We start from the raw sequence: 23,291 nt of genomic DNA on the forward strand, positions 1-23,291 counted from the left end.
ACTTGCTGACACCAGAAAGGAATGCTCTTCAAAACACTGGGAACAGAGTAAAAGGGTGAACACATTAAAAGAAAATAAATGGGCCAATTTAAGTGCCTTTAAATAAATGTGATCCACATCTTATTATTAATCTCTAAATCATATGCCAAGATCCTCAAGCCCAAAATTAACTGGTTTGCTTAATGAAGTCAAAACTGAAGCCATATCTCATATTACATTGTTTGAGCAGCACAAGTCTTACTGAGACCACTTTCATTCATTAAGCTGAAATAACTGACATCAGAAAACCAGAGCTAGTTCCAGCATGGGATGGGTGGCCTCTCTTGTAGCATGTAACTTAGTTATTCTTTGGTGCAGTAAGGATATCCTCTTCCACCTCAAGCTTCAGGTGATTCTCCTGAATATCAGTTTTAATGCCAGCGCTAGCACTCACAACTGCCTCTTTGAATGCTGTGATATTAAGAGAACTGGGTACTCTAACTTGCATACATTTCGCTTCTAGCCTGTTCGTTCCTTTGTCCGTTAGAGGCTGGTTTTCTTGTTGCAGCTCTCCTGAAAAAAAAAAAGTTCAGAATGATGTGTTAATACCGCTTTAAAAATTAAAATGGGGTTTTAAAGTTGCCTATACTAACTGTTCCACATGCAACAAGCATGTGTTATATCCAAAAGTTATCAAAAGTAATCTTTGTTCTAACTGTTTGAGTAAAACATTAAAAGCCAAGTATGGTCTGTTTTTTTTAAAGGCAGGCCAGCTTTAATGGACAATACCATTTATGCAGTCCAGTAGTCTCTGCAATTCAAATAACTATAGATGTGATTAAATTATTCTACTATATTCAGTATACACAGGTTTACTGTTTTGGGCAGGATGACAACTACTGACCGATTAGCACTTAGTTAGTGGACTGAAGGAGCAAGCTGACATAACCAGAATATATGTCATAGATCAAGCAGATTTTACTGCTGAGAGGGTCAAGAATGATGATGTGTACACTTTTTGTTGTATAAATACATTCAGTTGCAGAAGCATCACAGGCCATTTATAAAACCGGGACTGTAGTGTGTCATGTAGAAAGCACTGTAGGGGATATCTTTTCCAAAACTTCTTACCCATGTTTTCCTCCAGTTTTGCATCATCTTGTCATGTTCACTGATGGCACTTCTCCAGGTATCAAATTCTTTGGTCCATCCATCCTGACCAGCACTATCTGGAGAATTGTACAGGGGACAATTACATAACTACATAATGATGAAGTAAATTAAATTGATCTCTGTTCAGTTGCAGTACTGCCTGTGGAGGGTTGGGCTAGAAGGAACAAAAGCCACCGTCTTGTCCTTCATTTTGCTCCCCCCTCCTCTCACGTTATTTGGAAATAAGTTCTATTCAAATGGTCATGTCTCTTCCCCTCTGCAGCAAACTTTATAGCCTCCAGAGTAAACAGATTCAGTGCCTTTTATCTGTGATTTGCGGTCTAGAAAACATGACCTACAAGTTAGAAGTTCAAACCCATCTAAGAAGCACAGGAATACTCTGGTTAGATCATGCCAAACCTGGGGGAGAAGAATGGTATGATACAGCTATGTCCAGTTTGTAATTCCCCATTTTTCAGTAATGCTATGTAGTTACTCTTCATTCCATTGAGAACTTAAGAAGGGCTATTTTACTGTATCTTGATAAAATTCTAGTTGTAATTCTGTCTGCCAGTTTTTCTTGCAGAATGTAACACTGGTGGTGACATACACAGCTGTAGTATTTTCTGTTTATCCTTTGGGACACTAGCAACAGCATATAATGCTTTTGGAGCACAGTGAAAGCCTCCCTCTGTCTTACATTCACAGTAGTTTCACTGAAATGCTCTTCATTCTGCTTCTGAGACAGACTTCAAAGTAACTGGAGTGATGGCAAGACAACTTGTGTAACTCCTACTGCTTTTCTCTGTCACTGAAAAAAGAAGGGTTGAGCTGTTCTTGACAAATTCATGTTTGTTATTTACCAGCTAATTAAAAATAATTCACTTTTTCCTTCATCCTGCCAAGAAAATCCATACTATATCATTTTCATTGTTCCTGCTGTCTTTTTAAAGACTATTCAGACCTTCTCCAGGCCTGGGTAAGTTTGTTTTTTTTTTTTTTCTACATTACCCTGTGGAGTTCTGGCAGGATACCTATTTTTAAGAGTCTAGTACTCATCTGACTTTCAGTTTGTGTCCATTAGTTTAGCAGTTTTTGGTTTCATTTCTAGACTATAACTGCTAATTTGCAGGTTAGTCCTTTGTGGGAGGGGGTGAAAGAAGGAATTTTTATGGCTCTAAAACCTTTTCATAAACAACTGAAGTGGATACTAATACAGTAAGCAAGAGTTACCATCTTCAGATATGCACGTGTTTTATGGGTGAAAATTACAGAGCTTTCCTCATATCAAGGTCAGGCCAAACATGGCATACATTCAAAACCAGCCTACCTTTATCTTGCACTGTGATGCGCACTTCTGATGTTGTGTTCCCAACTTTTGAGATGAATGAACATTTATATTCTGTATTTTCTGATACTGAATCTTTCACCCAGCTCAGAACATGCACTCTGCCATCAAACAGCATATGAGATTGCTCAGTGATGCATGCCTTCATCTTCTGTCCATTCTTCTTCCAGACAAAATAGGAGTCATCCGGACCTGTAAAAACATCAGTCAGCTTATTTTATAAGAAAATACAAGATGAGTCCTTGAAAAGAAAACAAAAGCCTAAGACCTCAAGATAAGGCTCAAAAGCATAAATGGTTGATTGTAATGTTTCTTAGGTTTCTTCAGCTAAAATTCTGGGTACCAAAAACCTGGGATAAAAAGCAAGCTACCACTGGTAATTTAGGTTTAAGCTAAAGTTGTGAATGAGCTCATATGTGTAAAGGAATATACTGTCTGGATTCTCACAAGGGGGAACTTACCCCACAAACATGATAGAGCAGATGAACATCAGCACTATCTGCCTACTCAATTTCCTGCAGAGCTAGGCCACATTACCTACTGCTGATCAAGCTAGCTTCTGGTATGAAGCTGAAACCACCCGAGACATGCTCTGCAAAATCTGAAATAAAGGCCAGGAGGGGAAAAAGTTCAAGAAATCAGTGTGTCAAAGATGCTGGAACTAATAAAGAAGCAGAATTGGAAAAAGCACAGAACCATTAGTCACAGCAGGCAATTAGGCAAGACAGAACTTGGAAGAAGCTTGGATCAACAACAAAGAGCAATGTAATCTTTTAGCCTTGTTGCTATTATTTGTCTTAAGCTGCGAGGACAGAATTTGAATAAATCAGAGATTGACAGTAGCCCAGAGGACAGAACAGCTGTTCCCAGAAAATTAGCAAGGTTGGCTGAAGTGTACTTGGCAGTATCAGATCCTTTTCATTTAAAAGAAAGACATCTGGGCCAAGCTAAGAACTTTGCAGTAATTCTGATGTTTAAAACATGCCTATTTCTCCCTCAGGGCCTAGGATCCAGACTAGCCTTAGCAAGAGAAGATGTAAAGAGAAATTTGGGGTAAAAAGAAAATAAACTATTTTTGCAAGTATGTCTTGAGAGAACAGGTAACCTACTACAGAAGTCAGCTTTTACTATAAGCATTTCAGATAGCAAATCGATGTGGTATTTTTCTCTAGAAAAATATTTGATTCCAGGTCAGTGTCCTGAAAACTAATTAAGTTTTAGATAATCATACAGGCAGACAAAAAAAAAAAAAAAAAAAAAGGCAGTCTTCATATCTGTGCACTTCCTCAGCATGTTGTGGTAAATTCTTAAATTGTTTGGAAATAAAACTAATATACTACAACCATGGAGATATAAATGAGTAATAAGGGTGGATGATAGAGGCTACCAGGCTTTAACTAGATCATCTCTGAGGGAAAGAGGGAGGGAGGGAAGCAGCACAATCTCTCCAGAAGGACTGACAACAGCTCTGACCAAGTGGAGAGGACAAGCATACACTGAACTGAAAACAACTAGCCTAGCACATACTTACTTTAAAAAAAAAAAAAAAAAAAAGGTGTTTTATAGATGATTGTACTCATTCTACAATTAACAGTAGGTAGGTTACATGTCATAAAATCATGGGAAGTGTGGAACCAGGGACAAATTATTTCAGTAAGCTAATGCTGAAGTTGGAATTTGTACAAATGGGAGGAACAGTAAGTAAATACAAGCACAGCAGAAAGATAGAAATTTTTAAGTAAAAAAATAGGCTTTGAAGAGTAGAAACCTACCTTCAAAAACGCTCTGGATTATAATTTCTAACATGCCACAGTGAGTCTGACACATCATTAATACAGAAATGAAATTAAGCAACAGTGTTCACAGAGTTCAAGCTGACTTGGAGAAGACCAACTTGACCACAGTGAAGATCAGTGCAAAGGAGGAATGCTGCAGCACAAACCTCAGGATGAACTTTTCCAAGTGTAGAAGAGTTATTACTCCAGCATTGTAAAGCTAAAAGCCAGGTGCTTGAGTAAAGCCACAAGCTGACAAGTTTTATTTGCAGTAGTTCAAGCCCTAACACATGGGAATAGGGCCACTACCTAAAACCATGAGCTTGAAAAATGCCATTTTAGGGCCATGTGAAGAAGTGGCATGTTCAGTGCAGGACACTTACCCTAAACTTAGGTTACTGTTCATGCCAGAGAACCTGCTCTGTTTTATGGTGCTAAAGGTCACAGTTTTTCTGGAAGTCTGCCAGAAGCTCAGTTTAGACACACATTTCACCCAAAGAAGAAAATCCAACCATTCCTTTATATGGGAAATCTAGCAGGCTGTGTTGTTTCAGGTCAGCCCCTTAACAAGTTGCAACTGGGCAATTTTACCCTACGTTTGTTTTCTGTGCAGTCAGAAGCACTGGAAATCCCCACAGAGGAACACTCATACAAGTTAGTTGACAGCAAAATCTAGGTTCAAGCGTAGTCAGGGGTTTTACTGATCTTTTGTGTTTCACTGCAGATTATTCCTGATTTTCAGGCACTGTGCTATTACTTTCTCTACTTTGATTTCCTTTTCAGGATTAAGCAGTAGAAAAAAATAGACTGTGAAACAGTTTCATATGCAAAAACTTTAAATCACATATGTTAAATGCAAATTTCTACAACTCTGAGATAAATTCAGACTCAGATGTAATGGTTAGAGAATTTTTTTTTTTTTAAGGTAAAGGAAATTAATATGAACACATACTCTGCACTTGTTACTGTTGCTACAATACAAATTAATTACAAGTCCAGTGTAAACTTTAAAGTACGGATTTCTAACACATTTGATCTACTTACTTTGCTATCCGTTTTAGGAATGCTTGAAAGATGTAAAAAAGTCATCTTATTAAAACATTCAAACAGAGAATTTAAAACATAATATTCAAGCAGAGAATTAAACAGCAAGTCATTAAGTAGCTATGTTTAAGCAACAATGAAAGATTTCAAACAGTTAACTCTGAAAATACTGTTTCAGTCTCAGTAAATATATTAATAATCAACTTTACCACCTTAATGCTTTTAGAAGGGGAAAGGTTAAGAGTTACCAAACAAAAAAGCCTTGCTGCGCTGTCTGAACCGCCCATTTGCTCTGCATAAGCCCTTCATAATTTCCAGTGTCTGTGGAAGCATTTGCTACTTTTCTGTATAGATTTCATTTTCTATACCTCTGCTTTCAGCACTTTGAGTGAAAAAGGTACTGCGCAGGTAGTAACAGCCCAGGTACTGTCCAGGTAGTTTCCGCTGGCAAAATGGGCTCTCTGACCTACATCAAGTCAGGCAGGTTTGCACAAACCGTGCATTTAATAGCCAGAGGACTTTGCCTCAAGATTTTCCACAAGGAAAATTTTCAGCAGCCATAGATAGCATTAAAAACAAACCTCTGCAGCTGCTTGTAAACTTCTACCCACAGTCTACAGTTCTACCCAGAACTGTATTCACTGAATTACTGGTGTAAATTTGATCTTAGGCTGAAATAAATCAATAAATAAATCCAGATGTAAAGAATTGAAGTATACAGCTACAGATTCAGAGCAGCATGCTGATGTGCCCCACTAAATTGTATCAAATGAAACATTTGCCAGATATGCGTCAAACCCTAACAGACATACAGCTTTCAAGAAAGCTTGGAGATAATTTAAAAGCAAAGGGTTGTGGAGTAAGTAGAGTTCAGTGACATGAGGCTGGGGTAGGGGAGCAAGAGGGAGTACTGGCCAAGCCAGCAACTTCTGCCAAATGCTGCAACTTGCAGGGCTACACAGCCATTTCAAAAGCTCCCCAACGCAGCTGTACAGTGAAACACTCGGAAGTGTTACCCCATTGCTGTTGGTTTAGCATACTGGTTTTCCTAATTTTTAACATGGTTCTTGAAGGGTAACATTAAAACAAGGCTTCCCTCTAAATCATTCAGAGAAACACTTCCAAGATAGAGGGAGGTGAGTTGGGTAAAACACAGCATGAGCCTAAACCTCTTAGTGCTTTCCAAATCTCTGAAAATTGACAGCAAATTGAAATCCAGTGAAGATAACTGAGAGGTACCCCACAGAGAAATTCTAGCAGGGTAGCAAAAAGTAATTTTCACAAATTCCTACAATCTAGACACAGAACTGTTACCCAGGGGCTATCCTCAGTTACAGGCAGTTTAGGGCTGGGAAAACACTCCCCTGTATTCCCCAATACGTATCAAACCCCCTTCCAAAACTCAAAACATGCAGCAGGTTTTAAAACAACATTAATCATAAGGGGGGGGGGGGGGGGGGGGGAGGGGGGAAGAGTGGCATCTGGTTTTAATGCTTGCAATCTAGCTTGCAGCTTTGGCTCATACCGAATGCTACTGAACTAAACATCCCAGGTTTCAGAAAACCAAGATCATATAGGAAGCTCTCATCCAGAGCAGGGATTAAGTTTTTAAAAGACACTATAATCTGGGTGCAGAAAGATTATTTTAAATTGGAGATCAAAGTTGGCACAGGAAAAGCTTAGTCAATCATTAATACGGAAAACAACCACCAGCACTACCCAGTACATGAACCCAAGTTAGATTTAAGGCTGGTCAGAATTTCTCAAGTTGTAGGAGTCTGAGTCACTGTTGCTGACAAGGTAGCAAAATAATGAATAAATAGGAAATGAAGCAATCAGGAAGGTAACAGATTGGAAAAGTGGGGAAAGAAAGTGTTTAAGTTGAGACGCATCTTTGTGGTTTTCTGAAAATAGTGTACAGGGTAGGTAACTGCTATCTCAGATAACTGGGGTTTTTTTGTAGTTTTGTTTTTTGCTGGTGGGGCTTTTTGGTCTGGGTTTTTTGTGTTTTGTTTCATTTTTTGGTTTTTTTTAAGTAGGGGCAATACAGTCTAGAAAACAAACTGGAAATAGCTTGGCAGCAATGGGAAAACAAACAAACAAACAAACAAAAAACCCAAAAAACCAAAACAGTTAACCAAGGAAAACAGACCTCTCTGAAATGCCAACAAAGAATTACTTCACACACCAAATAACTCATATGAAAGAACATGTGACACTCCTTCAAAAACCTGGTGCCTTTGTTAAATTACGAGTCCATTTGTGTAACATCGACACCACAAGTTGACAGAGCCTTATTGAGGCAGATTAAAAGCAGGATGTGCTTCCTGTGAAAGGTGAACCACAGAAAAGCTGGGAGCAGCAGCCAGTCACCAGCAGTGGCCAGGCACAGCGCATGCAGATGAAACTAGGACACAGCATCTGCCTTCTCAGAACTGAATTTAAAAGCAGATCGTGAAAATGGCTGACTCGCCTGTGAAATGAAAATGCAATTCATAACTGTCCACACTTCCCAGCATGAACAGCATTTATTTAGATATTCTCTGAGTGGGTCCAAAAAAAGTTTTTGTAATTGGAACCCAGATAATTGCCTCTGAAGAATAATTAAATGAAGCACTAGCAAGCTAGAACTAGGGACTGGCAGAAAAAAAAAGAGTTTCCAGTTTGAGTTTACTTACTTATTTTTGGTCCTCCCATCAGCTAACAAGGTTACTACATTAAGTTTTAAAATAAAATTAAGAAAATTGGAGAACATATTTTAGGGAGTAACATGCTCTCCAGAGAGCGCAAGCTACTGCTTCTGCTCCTTCGTTTGCCAGGCAGAACTAGCAGGAAGATGACTAGAAGAGACGGAAATGAGATTTTCATCTCCACTGAGGGGACAATGCACACAACACATTGAAGCAGCTCTGGTAAGCAATTTCTGCTGAAATAGTTAAAAAATGGTGATAGGCATGTTCCAAATCAGTATCCAGTTAATCAGGCACCACACTAAGGGCTTAATTATTACAAGTGTACAGTTTGTAGCTCTCAGGGGGAGGACAAAAAAAAAAATAAGCATACAGGTAGTCAGTTTGCAAACAGGGCTGGTAGGGGTAACAAGAAATTCTGAGGAGAAGAGCATAAAGTTGGGGTTACGCTCCAGAGACTGACACAGGTCCAAATCCATCACATCTCGCTAGGCAGGACTGGGAAATCCAGCTTTTCAATCACAGCCAGGGTTTAGGAGTTAGTACCAGTGTACCGCTCCAAGCTGAGGCATTACTGAATCAGAGTTGCATATTAGCAAGGAGAAACACAGTGTAAATATTTATGTTGAATTGCAAAAGAAGAAAGGCTAAGCTGGGAGGTCAAGTAAAACCTTGTTAGCAAATGGTACACAGAAGCAAATACACAGCAAAGTGAATCTCTCTCCTGAGAGAAGACACATGCCAAAAGTAATTTAGAAATTACATTTGGATCATCTCAGACCCTGATGTAAAGCAAACTTCTGCTTTTATGTACACTGAGTCATACTATAAAAGCTGCCATGGATTCTGCAATACATCTTTTTCCTGCACTCTTGTAGTCCCCCCATAATCACGTGTATATTAAATTCAAATGGTCAATGCTGCCTGTTTTGTGACAAAATCAGTTTGTCTCTGCAAGTGGCCCATGTAGCACCTGACTCCAGAAGCAAGCTGAAGAGCTGAACTGAACAACTAAGCAGCAAAGCTGCTGCTTCAGAAAGGTGCTCTTTCATACGGGTACCGCCTGTCTTCCTCAGTCTCAAGAGACTTGGCAAATTTATTTCCTCAAAAGGATGGCTTATTTAAACTGTGCAGATACCAAACAAAAACTTTTAAACCCATGCAATAGGCTTAATTTAATTAAGCCCCCTGCTGACACGTGATGCAGCTGATAACATTTACCAACGAGCATACAAAAACACACGCTTACTGGTATATACGGGATACACTACAACAGCATGCAGCTTGGAATGTTTTAATCACATTACAACAGCTATAATTACTTACAGGCTACAACTACTAGTCCTAACGGGACTGATTGCCCCATGGGGACAAAGGCATTTTAGTGTCTCTTGTTGTGTTTCAAGCATTTACAAATAGAAAGTCACTTAAGAAGAGGCTTCTAAACTGCACCTTATTATTCATTGCACAGGAAAAACCTGTATGAACACAGTCAGCTGCACACTGTGCAAGGTAAGATTCTATTCAGCAGAAAAAAACGAAGGAAATCTTTTGAAGAATTAATAAGACAGTCTGGGTTCTACTTCCCCTCCTTACTCTCCCCTTAACTTGACATGCCTTATGCTTAAATTATGTTTACATTGAGCTTATCCTAGTCCTTACAAGAAAATATTTTAAAAAAAAAGGAAAAAGGTGTTCTTCCTGCATGTGTTTTCACAAAATCCTTCGCTTGACCATAGCCTTTTTATATTATAGTGCACAGCAAAATAAACTTCTACAGACATTTCTCAAAATCTGCTGTTGATGCCAGAATTTAAGAATGCGGCATCCATGCCATAGTCCTTACAAAAATTAATTTGTAATTGTCTTACAGAAGTCACTATGGAGGAAGCCATCAGAGCCTGGATAACACCCACACCTACAAAGGTGTTTAATGCTGCTGGGTTTGCATGCAGAGTTAGATGTAAGGCGTCCACAGCAGGCCCTGATGTCTGCAAAAATAAGTGCCAATGTTCTAGTAAGATAACTGCAGCCCTAAGATATTGCAATCTGAAGTAACAAGGATACTTTTAATGTCTATGATTTTTTTAATGCAAAATGGGTCCACAAGATTTAATTGATTTTATAACCTTAAGACTTCTAAGTTCTTTTCTGTTAATACATTAAAGGAACAACCTTAATTTTTCAAGCTGTCTTCTAGATGCATTTCGCATAATAAAAAAACAGGTAACATGTCACAGATCTGCATGAAGGAATGGTTTTATTCTACCAAGACGCCTTTAAGTCAGTGCAGAAATCACTGAAGTAAGTGGTAGAAAACTACAAAATTACAGATGAATAGCTACTATCAGATTACTGTAGCCAAAGATGCTGAAACTGAGCTGTAGGCAGACAAAGCATCAAAGGTGCGAAAAAGCACCAAAGGTCTGTGGAGAAGCTAATTCATAAAGCGGGATATGGAACTGTTTAACAAGGTACAAACTTAGCATTCCCATATGAGGATGAAGATAAATGAACTACGGATTACTGAACAACCATACAGATTAAAGTCAAGGGTATTGCTTCAACAAAGCATCACCATGTAAATCTCAAAATATACTGCATAAAAATTGAAAAATTATTTTAGAAAGATTTAAAATATTTGTGCAGTGGATTGAATTGTCCTGGGAGATGCGGCGTTCTTCCTTGCTAGGCTACCAGTTAAACCATTTTCAGGTTTCAAAAACCAATGATGTGTCTGTCTACAGGCATAATAATTATTAAGAAACACTAATGAAGGTAGGAAGAGGAGATACTCTAGGGATTATTTTATACAACAGTTCACAAAAAGAAAAGCTGGAAAATTGCAACTGGTTATAAAACACATGTCCATGGAAAATTGCTATTTGATATCTGTGTTCCTGTAAGAGTAGAACAAAGTAACAACCAAAGTAAATTCCATTTGTGTCCAGTTTTGGGCCCCTTATTAAAAGAAAGACATTGAGGTGCTGGAGCGTGTTCAGAGAAGGGCAACAAGGCTGCTGAAGGGCCTGGAGCACAGGCCTTATGAGGAGCGGCTGAGGGAACTGGGGTTGTTTAGTCTGGAGAAGAGGAGGCTGAGGGGAGACCTTATCGCTCTCTACAACTCCCTGAAAGGAGGTTGTAGTGAGGTGGGTGTTGGTCTCTTCTCCAAAGTAGTTAGCGATAGGATGAGAGGAAATGGGCTTAAGCTGCACCAGGGGAGGTTTAGATTGGATATTAGGAAAAATTTCTTCAGTGAAAGGGTAGTCAAGCATTGGAACAGGCTGCCCAGAGAGGTGGTGGAGTCCCCATCCCTGGAAGCATTCAAAAAACGGGTAGATGTGGCACTCGGGGACATGGTTTAGTCTAGTCTACCCTTGACTGGTTTAGTGTGGACTTGGTAATGTCAGGTTAATGGTTGGACTGGATGATCTTAAAGGTCTTTTCCAACCTTCCAACCTAAATGATTCTATGATTCCATTTTAAGATACTGACACACTGTAATTTAACTGCTGTCATTTTTAGTCCTAGACAAACATTTTGTTGCCTAGCACAGAGCGCTTTCCTACACCGGCTCATTCTGCTCTGGGTGCTGCACACCTCCATGCCTCTCCTGACTGAGCTCTGAACACATTGCACCATATCAACCAACCAGGCGCCCAGAGGGCATCACAGGTGATGCAATTACTCTAAAAAACCTCACCCAAGAATGACTTAGGAAGCCACTTCCAGAAAGCTTACTCATTTCCGTGGGCAAGTCAATCTCTGACAGATGAGCTCCCCCTCCCAGGGGCACATCGGGCACACCTTGGGGCATAGGGACTTTTGGGCCCTACTGCCGAGACCCATGTTGCACAAGCGCGTGGTGACAGCAGTACAGACAGCCCTCAGACACCTGGACACGGCCTTGGGCAAGGCCTGTTTCAAGAGTCACTCCGCAGACGCTTTGTCTGGAGTTTTTTTACTCAGCCTGCAGCAGCGCTTGAAGTGCAGTGCATCATATTTTCCCCACCCTTCTGCATGCCTTTCAGTGCAACTTCAGGCTTCACCAGAGAGAGAAAAACGGTGAATCGCTTGCAATTCTGATTCTTGCGAGTTACGGATCTTTTCCTGCATGGATGTGGGAAGCTTTCTTGCGCTCCCTTTAGAAGAGCATAACCGCAGGCAACAGGCATTGTATGTGGGTGCTATCAGGTACCCATCTCAGTATCTCCATGAAATAACAACTCCTTTAAAGTATATTGCTGAGTTTGCAAACTTTTATGTTCACACACTCACGGGGTTATTTTAATGAGACTGAAAAGTTAAGAAACCATTATGGAAACACTCCAGCTTCAGACAAACTAAGGGAGGAGATTAAGACTTCTTGACACCATGGGCACTGAGACAGTCTGAACCTGCAGACCAGAAATACAAATATAAAGCGTAATGTTTTGCACTGTTTCTGATTATAAATGCATTTCAATTGTTGCTCAGCACACTCACGATATTCTAGTATGTCATTTGTCTGCGAAGTTAAGGTCAAGGATATACTACTTGATAACTGGGGGAGGTGTCAGTAAAACATCTTTAAGCAGAACCAAAACTGCTAGAAAAAGCCTGTTTCTACTACACCTAAATTCAACAGAGCACACCAGAGGAATTATAAAGTAGGTGCATATATCAGCAACTCTTTGCCTCTCCCCTGCACCCAATGGTGTAGTATTTTGTTCAATTTATTTGAAGCCTGACTCCAATGTCTTTAAAGTGGTTTAAAAATCCTGTAATGGGAGACAAAAGTTCTATTAGAAAAAGTATAGGAAACCTAACATTTGCCAGTATGTATCTAGCAGACTGGTCTTTGGAGAAATGTGAAGATGTGAGACTCTTTACGGCAGTAGAGAGAGAAACTGGGAGGCGATTTGTGAAGGGAGATGTATTTCTTCCTTTTCAGGAAAAGCAGTACTACTCCATTCTTGAAAAACTAATTTTCCAGAAAAAAATAACAATACATGACAAGTGGCTGTTTGTGCTGTATCCACTTTAACTTAACGTTGTTGAAATGAGCCAGTTACAAGGTTATAAAGTATTATCCTTAGGCGAGCTTTCAGGTTAAAACATGTGGGATGAGTAAGAGATGAGTAAGAGAACTCACCAACTCCTGCTGAGTTTCCAGACAGCTTGAAGCAGACATTTACAATTAAGAAGAGGAAGAGATTCAGTAATTCTCATAAAAATAACATTGGAAACTTAATTAAAAGAAAGCTTCAGGTTTTTGACCAGATGATGTGGCAATCTGTGTATTTGCATCATACATTTGCTGACACCGTATCCTTTACGCAGAAGGCCAGGTATGACATTTAACTCTCTGCCAGTCTCATTTTTACCCTTCTGCTCCTTGTGAACACATTTTACCTTATATTCATAGCTGAGGGAAATAAAGTTCCATTACAGCTATGTTTATATAAAGAAATATCAACAGGCACTGAAGGAATGTGAATAAATCCAAGTAGAGAGCTTCTAGTAAAAGCATTTGCTTAGCCACGCCCCAGCCAGGATAAATTTATACATCCTCACATGCAGGTCCCAGAAAGATGCAAAAGATCTACATCAGTTCGGTATGCTGCTTTGCATTTGACTTTTTTTTTTAAACAAAAAAATCAATGGAATAAAGTTGTAATTCTGGGCAAGAGAAGAGTGTGATGTATCAGCCAAATGTCTTGTTTCCCAAAGGGAGTAAGTAAAACCCCCATCCGTAACACCAAGTCCCATTCTTCACTCCTTTCAGAGAGAAGCCGGGAATGCTTCCACAGCTGGCTCATCTTGCCCCTGCCTGTGCCCTCACTGCAACTCTTGGACATCTGATTCTTGTTATAGTTTCTTCCACTATTTGTCCCTACCTCCTCAGGAGCGAATTCCACAGGCTGACTTTAGGACACTGCTCCTTTCTTAGGTTCACTGTCATGGCAATTACAATTACTGACAATTTTTAAGAAGCAGTACGTAAGTATCATACTAAAACAGACACTGCTGGATGAAAAAAGCAATTTTAAAATAAATTCCAGATCTGTAGCACAATTATGAAACTGTTTAAATCCTTTGTGCTATTTATGCTATTTTTACCTTTTTTTTTCCATGGTGGACAACAAAAAGTTTCTGAATTGTCTATAGTAGCGGTGAACAAATTATTGCTGAAAGAACCCAGATCCCACTGTTTTTTCTTTTTAGCCACGGATATACAAATCATGCCTTTGTTAAGACCTACTCTAATAAAGATTTATGTATTTTGATCCAATTCCATGTAACACTAACACACACTGACTCACAGACAGACCAATATGAAACAATGCTACTTTAAGTTAGTCTATATTCTCTTCTTTCAAGGAGTAAGGTTACATTTTAAGACCTGTTTAGAGCCATTAAATCTCACTTAGCTTAAACAGGCAACTACTATCCAAACAAAAGCTGAAAGAAAAATGTTGAATTTCTACAGAAAAAATAGCTTTGTCCTTCTCCTGTACACCTCAGATAATATGTTCTTCATAAAATGGAAGTTGCCATTACTGTGCTTTATCATTTGAAATAAGTTAAGACTAAAAAGGAGTAAGTGACCTGGTCCAGAAAAATACACTAAATTCAAATCAAACAGAAGTGTATTTTTAAAATGGCATACATACTGACAGTGACAATATTTACCTGCTAAGCATCCATATGCAGTAATGATTCAGTGAACTGCTTCAGCATGTAAGTGAGCCTACTAAAGTCAATTGACTATTAATATATTAAAGTAGGCTGCTAAATCAGAGCCTGCATTTTACAGTACAGTATTTGCAGTGCCAGATTCTTGGTAACAGCATGTTCACAATACATCCTTTCTTTGGTCTTTCTTTTTCTTTTTTTTTTAAACACCAAAAAAGTAAAACATGTACCGTACATGGTGACATACCTAAACCTTTAATGCAGAAAATGCTGGTTTATACAGGGGTCCTCCAACTTACCTGTGGCTTGGCAGAAGAGGCGAAAGGGTCCCCGGACACTAACATGCTGTGCCTGGTCACTTAGGAAAGGTGGCAACAACATGACCTTTACAGGGTCTGTGCTAGACCAAACATCAGGCTGGGTACTGGTGGGTGAAGGAGGTGAATCACTTCCCACACAGGACAAAAAGGAGGTACCAGTAGGAGGGAAAGGTATAGGAGATGAGGCTGTGTGACAGAAGAGGACAGAAAAGAAAAAACAAAGAGGGTACTAAGGAAAAAAGTTGTAAGAAATACATCACACACTGAAGAAATAATGCAAAAAGACAAATGAATTTTAGAGAGGTAATAAGAGGAAGTGTCCCTAGGCCCCTAGAGAAGAGTGCTTTCCTCCTTCACCCATGTTTCTTTCTCCATCCTTCCAATCCCCACCTCCGCCCTGGGTTATAACCCATTCAAATAAGGCTGAGAAGAGAATCTACTTCAAATTAATTACAGAAGTTTTCACTTTTCCCCTTTAAAGGAAACCACACGTAACACTAGTACTTGCAATGTGGAAAGCAGTGTCATTGTGTCAAGTTTCATAAAAGTCAAGATTTAATACAATTTATTTTAATATTTATTCTGTTATATGTACATAATTAAAAATAGAAAAATAAAACCAAACTGAATCTTATAAAATATAAACTGTTTACACTAAGATGGTCTAAATTATGTTCGCATGAAAGTTCAACATAGAAAAGCAGCCCAGGCATACTGCTATTTACTGTTAAAATCTACTCTACTTCTAGCAATATTTACAGAAAGATGCAGTGAGAGGAGCAATTCCTCAGGACTGTACCACACAAAATGCTTTTACAGACAAACAGTGCTGCTGTGAACCAGGCTGAGAACAAATGCACACTTCCACGTTTGCAGGCATGATTCACATAAACAGTTCAAATGACTGATTGTTTGAGCAGCTCCAGTTTCAGTCTCCAGTTGCATAGGAGATTGGAAGGTGTCATCCAGAAAGGGTGATGCTGCAAAGATTTGGGATTGGAAGGTGTCATCCAGAAAGGGTGACGCTGCAAAGATTTGGGATTGGAAGGTGTCATCCAGAAAGGGTGACGCTGCAAAGATTTGTCACAAAAAGAAGCTGAGTTATTTCTGAATCTGAAAAAAAGAAAAAAAAATCGGCAATGTTTTCTCATCAGGCTGTATCCTAACAGTCCATTCCAGCGAGTCACTAGCTGAATTATTGTAGTTAATTCTTCTTGGTTCCTGTTCTTCTTCCACAGTGCAAAAAACCTCCCTCATGTCACTGCTGACAGCTGCTTGCCTGTACTGTTTCATTTAAAAAAAAAAAAACAACCAAAAAACAAACACCCCAAATCCAGTTCTGTATAGAAAATAGAATGTGACTATGTCCAGCTTACTGGTTAAGGGGTGGGGGGAGAAAAAATGGAAAAGCATTCCTAAATCTATTATTTCCTCCCTCCCTCATTCCCCACTTACTCCATGTTTTGTACTGAAATTGTTGTACCTATATTTCTAGAAAGCAGCAAAGAAAAAAGCCTTTAAACAAGATTATCCCTGAGTGTCTTGCACAAATCAGGCCAATGCTATCCCCATTATACCTTAATATCTAAGATACTTAAAAAGCAGTTAAAAAAATTAACTTTAACCAACCAAGAGACCTAATGTGCCAAAACACAAAGCATAAAACTAAAAATAATCACTAGAAGCAAAGAAAAAAAAATGTCCCAATCTGGACAAAACTCTATAATTTACCAATCTGATAAACTAAATGATTTCCAATTTGGAATTAAAATGAAACTAGGTCTTTTTTTAATGGCAGCTAAAAATATGTGTAGACTGAAGTACCTTTTAAAGCCAACTGAATTAGAAAGTTACTTTTATCCCACAGAAGAACAGGGCTGAAGAACAAGCAAGTAACTGCTCACCAGAGCGAAGCACTCAGTGGGGGAAAAACTGGGAACAAACAAATGATCTGAAACTGGCCATTTAAAAACCAAAAACAACAACAACAAAAAAAGACAGTACAACAAAAGATGCTATGGTCTGCAGACAAGAACACACCACTTCTCTAATCTGGCAAGATCTGAACGCAAATTGGCTTGCTGTACAGCTTAAGCATGTAAACCCCGGCTATGGCTCAGCTGTCACACCCATACTCTCTGTGCTCAAATAGCTAGCCGCAGGACCACAGCTGATTTCCACCACTGAAATGGACGACAGGGTCCTTCAGTCCCCCTCCGCATCCGAGTCGGCGTACTTGAGCTCACACTTGACATCGAAGGGCTTGTCCTTGGCCTCTCGGGACGCCTGCAAATCCCCAGGCTGCAGCTGGCCATTCCCGCAATCGGGCTCAGTCTCGTAGCCGGTGTCGTGTGCCGGCTTCGGCTGCTCCCCGCTCTGGTGGCTGACGCTGCCTTGCTCCACCAGCGTCTCCTTCACACTCTGCTCGCAATCAGAAAAATCTGACTTGGTTTTCTTCTTACCAAGCAGCATGACAGAGCGAAATTTCAAGCACTGCCCTGGCAAGTACCCTTTGTAACAGTTGTAGGAGAGCAGGCACAAGAAGAGAATAAAAAAGAAGAGGAAGAGGAACATCAACAGAAAGTTATCGTTTGACTTGAGGAACATCGTCTTTTCTGGGACCGCGTCAGGAACCGAGTTGAAGATCTCTGTGTTGGAGGCTGCACTCGTTAGGACAGGGCCAATGGGCTTTGTCACTACCCTTGCTGTCGTTACCGGTACCATCTGAGTGGTCGAGGTGTGAGTGGCAGACCCCTCGGTTGATACAGCTGACACTTTTGGCACATCGCTATTACCTTCTGTTGGTGCAGCTGCCACGGTGGGGCCCACCGTGGTATGCTGGATCTTTTTCAGTTCCAAAACATGCTTAGCCAGCACTTGAGAAAATTTCTTATTCTTCACTTTTTCTTCTGACAAACACTGGTAAACACCGCTGTCTCCTTCTGATAAATTGAAGATGAGCAGTGCTTTTTCCAGCAGACGGTACTTGGGGCTCTCCACTCTCAGCACATCATCTTTGAACTTCCAAACTACCTGTGCCAGATTGGACTTTTGAGAACACTTGAGTTCTGCTGTGCTCCCATGCTTGAATGTATGCTGTAGGGAATTCTCTCTTACTTTATCTGGAACATCAAAATAAATGTGTATAGTATCAGCAACGATTCCTATTTGCTCTAATCCGTACAGTTTCACGAGACAGTGCTATAGTCTTAACGGAAACTTAAAGATTACGGCATTCAGATTACCTCACAAGACCAAGATGACAGCATGCAAGAATCTCAGCGAAATACCAAGCTACAACTGCGCGCGAGACATCAAGACAGACTAAGAGACAGGACACCTCAAACTCTAAGACAGCCTCCACTTTTAGATAAAGATGAGACCTTGTTGATCCGCAACTGAGCGTGCATCTGAGATGAGTCATTGTTTGAGACAGGATGCTGAACTTGGTATCACTTTATATGCAATTAGTGCATTTTAAGTAAATCAGCAACTACAAAATATCCAAGAAGAAATTGGACAAAGTGCTGTTACTCAACTTAAACTCTCTTCTAAAAAAATATCAGCACTTTCGGCACACCCACAATGCAACACCATAAATTAACAAAAAAAATAACAAGCAAAACTCTCATGGAGGTCCGTGCTTTGCTTGGATTAGAAATATAAACGGAGTAAATCAAACTCTTAAGAGCATTGTTTACTGCAGTACAAATCTCCTGTCACACTACTCTTCTTTACGATCCCCTTGATCTGGTGGCAGCAGCACACACTATAAAGAAAGGACCTGTGGTTACTTGCCTTAAAGCACTATGGAGGCTATTTCAGCTGCTCTGTATCATGTTCTGAGCCCCCCTCCCCCCTCATCATAAAAACCAGCTTTTTTCAGGATCATTTAATCTGATCCAGCAGCAATAACCAAGAACTTATCAAGGCTCACAGTAGAATGTTAAAGGCTGTATCACAGAGACAGAGGCCTCTGCACTAGAAGTACTTATGGTAAATCCTGCTTTCATTCACAAGTCACTGTTGAGGTGCCCCCGTTCATTTCAGATGTTTGTGCACTGCACACTGAAATGTATACAAATACAGACATTTTAAGACAACATGCAGGCTGTACAGATGCTCAAATATTCAAAAGCAGAATCTTGTACCTATTAAAATGTAAATGGATGTTCAGGTAATCACAAAAACCAAGCCAAACTAAACACAACTCTTTCACTACTCCACCTAGACATGTGAAACAGCTCTTCAAAGTCTAACTTACCAGAACAAGAAGATGCATCTCCACCTATGTTCTGAATCCAGTTCCTGTAAAAGGAAGTCCAAGTATTAGAACTTCAAATCTTGTTTCCTACAGCCTGCCCATCCTCTGGTACCCAGTAAGATTAATCTTATCAAAATAGCACAAGCAGACATAGATAGATAGGAAAAAGTCTGTATTTGGAAACATTCAGTTAAAAAAATGCCAGCTATCAGTAAGGGGCAAGACTGATGCAAGACTGATTGTAACTGTAAGGTAATCAAAGGCTACCATTACCTTTCAATTTCACTTTCTTTAAAAATATCAGTGCAGGAAGCTTCAAGGGGTTTCCAAGCACAGTAAGGGTCCCTTGCTAAAACACAGTCAACACAAGTGGTGTACTTGTCACAGAATGCCACCGGAGACTGAACCACACCAGAATTTGAACCAGCGTAGAGGTATCTTCTGCCCTAAAAAAACCAAACAAAGCACAACAAAAAACCCACAATCACTTTCTCAAAGTCAAACAATCCAATTAATGAATCAATTTTAAAATTATTAGAAGTAAAGAGTTGCATACATACAGCCATGTTTGTAAAAACTGGAGTGTGAGGTGAATAAGCATTTTTATTAGCTTTTATTTCTAGAAAGGAAAGGAAAGTTATCTTGAAAATATTCAGCGATGCTGGAAGTACAGAAAGATGAAAGAACAAAAATCTGAAACAGATACAGTTTATGAGAATGGAAAGTAACCATGTCTAACCATGGCTTTGTCATACAGTTTTTCCACAAATACAATGGATCGACAATCCTCATATGAGGCGAGGCAAGGCAAGCCTGTGCTGATGACAAGGCTGCAGTAGGCACAGGCAAGCCTGAACAGGCAAGGCTTGCCATATGTAGGACCTGCTCCTGTTAACCCAAAGCAACCTCACTGCCTTCAGCTCTTCTACCAGTCAGGTCTCTGCAGCCACATCAGCACCAGCCTTACAAGAGTCAAATGCAGCTGCCTACTTGCAACTCAAGGAGGAACACTGGAGAGTATTCAAAGGAAACAGCACTTGCATGACACCTAGGAAGAGGGGAATAAAAACAGAACAGCAGTTTGACCCACTGTTGCTGGTGATCCCAAACAATGCCACCTGGACACTCACAAGTCTATGGGGCCGAATGGGATCCACCCAAGAGTACTGAGGGAGCTGGCAGAGGAGCTTGCCAAGCCACTTTCCATCATCTATCACCAGTCCTGGTTAACAGGGGAGATCCCTGATGACTGGAGGTTTGCCAACGTGATGCGCATCTACAAGAAGGGCCGGAGAGAGGACTGGGGGAACTACAGGCCTGTCAGCCTGACCTCAGTGCCGGGGAAGACTATGGAGCGGTTCATCTTGAGTGTGCTCAACAGGCATATGCAGGCCAACCAGGGGATTAGGCCCAGCCAGCATGGGTTCATGAAAGGCAGGTCCTGCTTGACCAACCTGATCTCCTTCTATGACCTGGTGACCTACCTGGTTGGACTGGATGATCTTAAAGGTCTTTTCCAACCTAAACGATTCTATGATTCTATGTCTCACTCTGAGCACAGCAGGAAAAGACCACACTCATCTCAAACAACCTTCTCATAAAATGTGGGCAGCTGCCTTATTTCACTCATCTCTTTCAAAGTTCAGGGAAACCGATGGGTAAAGGTACACTGTGAATTTACGTCTTATTATGCAAAGACTCAAGAAAGGGGCCTCTGCTGCAACCCAAACCCACCAGTGACCGAGACCCTCTAGTCCTTTTGAGAGGCTGTGCATACAAAGCCAAACAGCACATCACACCTTGGCAGTGGGTTGGCTTCATCCTGAGCAGAATACCGAGTGGATTTATCAGCACCCTACTACAGTTGTCATGGCAAATGAGCCGGATAAAAGCACAGACTTGCTTTTCCTGTACTGCAGCCATACGGATCTCAGTATGTAGAAATGTACACAGGGGCCATGTCTGCAGTGAGACTGCTGAACTCCAGCAGGATGAATATGGTCAAAGGGATGGGCAGACATCCAAGAAAGATTTCTAGTAGAGAAACATTATTCAAAAACATCATGTTTGTGGTGCCAACTTTTGGTCTTGACATCACAAACAGCCTCAAGAAAACAACTAACAGGGCATCTTAGGGCTGAATTTAGGTTTTGGGGCTCACTGACGCTCTTTCACTAAGGATGTAAGGAGGTTTTGCCATGAGAACTCGGAACAGGTTAGTCTCTTTAATGCAATGATCATGAGGAAGTCTGTCTTAAAATTAAGCCAAGGATCAATGCATTCTGACTAACGGCAGTCTCTACAGGCAGCTACGAGACCAAGCACAAATCAGTTTGGACCCGCCTCATACACAAAGTGTGCAGACAGCTTTCCAGGAAATTCTTGACACTGGAAGATGAAAGACAAAACCGGATCAAAAAAGAATCTGCTGGCACTGCTGGAAGATGGACTTTGAAAGAGGATCAAACTTTAGAGACATAAATTCAAATGCAGTCTTTCATCCTGAAATTTAACTTAGGTTAGTGTTGGACTATGCTGGAGTGCCCACAGAAGGACGCCTGCAGTGGTAGAAACATACATCTTTCTAGGAAAAGCTTCCCGCTCTGCTGGAAAGCTCCCCCAACACACTGAGCACTGCTCATCTCCCTAGCACTCTGCTAGCTAACATCCAAGCCAACAGTGCAACACTGCATGGGTTGTAGTGTCTCGGCATGGTTCCCAGCTGGTACACCCACAAGTTCAGAGAACAAGCAGTGAGCTGAGCAGGCCACTTCAAAAAAAAAAAAAAATCCAGACACATCTTTCAGTCAAGCAGGAGTTATGAGGATCTACTGTAGGTTCACCTGACACCGCCCACCACCCTCCAAAGAAGGTGAAGGTATATGGGCAGAGCCTGGAGACTACTGCAATAATGTGTTCAGAAAGGACTCTGACTCAAGAGAGATATGAAGCCCACCATCAGGGTAACAACTACCACCCTCTTGTGGTTAATCCATTACTATGGGATGCCACTACACGTATCACAACACCAGCTCTATGAAGCACTTCAGTAGCAACTGACTGTGATTGCTACTGTGACGTCCAAGGAGGTAGAAACTTGTGTTTCCACACTGGGCAGCAGATGTAATCCCTGCTTGGGTGGTACCAGGACTATACAGCTTTCATGACTCTGGCACCTGACCCAACCTCCAACTCATCACTGAGGAGGACCACTGCTTTTATGGGAATGTACTGGGCAGCACTGCTTCAGTTTTGAGTGTCAGTTTTATGTGTCACAAGTTATTCTAGCAACATGGAAATTTTCCCTTACAGAAGATCCAAGCTGTTAGTCTCCACAGCACCATGCAGGAAGCAGTGTTTTGTTTCAATCCTAAGCTTTTGAGAGAAGTTCCTTTGTGAAAAGACAGCACATTCCCTATGCAGCCCCTATACCATGTCTCACACTGCCCCCTTTCAGGATATTCTTGAGGAACTAAGAATGTGGTATGGGATTCAGAGCAAATAAATTCCATGCCATCATTTCTACACTAGCCTTGGCTACCAAGTGCATACTGAAACTGCTAGATCATGTGTCTTTGGTGTCAGGCTGCAATGCCTATCCCTTCCCTTCCACTCCCTAGAAATTGGGGAATCATAATTAGGCCACTGTATGAATGATCCCACAATTTACCCACAATTAGAAGAATGGATATTAGCATGGAGTTATCTATCACTACCTTCTCACAGGGCAAATGCTGAAACCTCCTGTCAAAGGCATTTGAAGCTTGCTTTGCAGATAAAGCAGAAGAAACCACTAAACATTTTCATTTTTATGTTTTTATATATACACACACACACACTATATATATGTAGTGTGTGATGCATCATGCAAAAATAATACAAACATCTTTACTGAAATCTATGAGCATGGAAGTTTTTAATCACTGATTTTCATTTGTCTATCAAAAGTATACTCTGTCTTCAAGACTTCTTTCTGTTACAAGCATGAAAGGACAAATAAGCATGCAAGATGGGCTTGAAAGAATTATAGCACAAAGCTCC

At 40.5% G+C, this 23,291-nt stretch overlaps 1 protein-coding gene across 2 annotated transcripts in view; it reads right to left on the reverse strand.

Annotated features, from left to right (window-relative positions):
• Positions 1-297: 297 nt before the first annotated feature.
• Positions 298-23,291, reverse strand: part of SEMA4D (semaphorin 4D) — a 39,094-nt gene continuing 16,100 nt past the window's right edge. The window contains exons 12-17 of one of the 2 annotated variants that reach the window (XM_075725990.1): positions 19,524-19,696; positions 19,251-19,294; positions 17,782-18,108; positions 2,462-2,671; positions 1,111-1,208; positions 298-552 (exon numbers count right to left, since the gene is read on the reverse strand). In XM_075725990.1, the coding sequence (XP_075582105.1) occupies positions 523-552; positions 1,111-1,208; positions 2,462-2,671; positions 17,782-18,108; positions 19,251-19,294; positions 19,524-19,696 (882 nt within the window). In that variant the 3' untranslated portion in view covers positions 298-522. Of the gene's footprint in view, positions 553-1,110; positions 1,209-2,461; positions 2,672-17,191; positions 18,109-19,250; positions 19,295-19,523; positions 19,697-23,291 lie in introns of those variants that run through there. The other variant, XM_075725989.1, reaches the window with a different exon arrangement.

The sequence above is a fragment of the Pelecanus crispus genome, chromosome Z (assembly GCF_030463565.1).
Source record: "Pelecanus crispus isolate bPelCri1 chromosome Z, bPelCri1.pri, whole genome shotgun sequence".
Taxonomy (NCBI): Eukaryota; Metazoa; Chordata; class Aves; order Pelecaniformes; family Pelecanidae; genus Pelecanus; species Pelecanus crispus.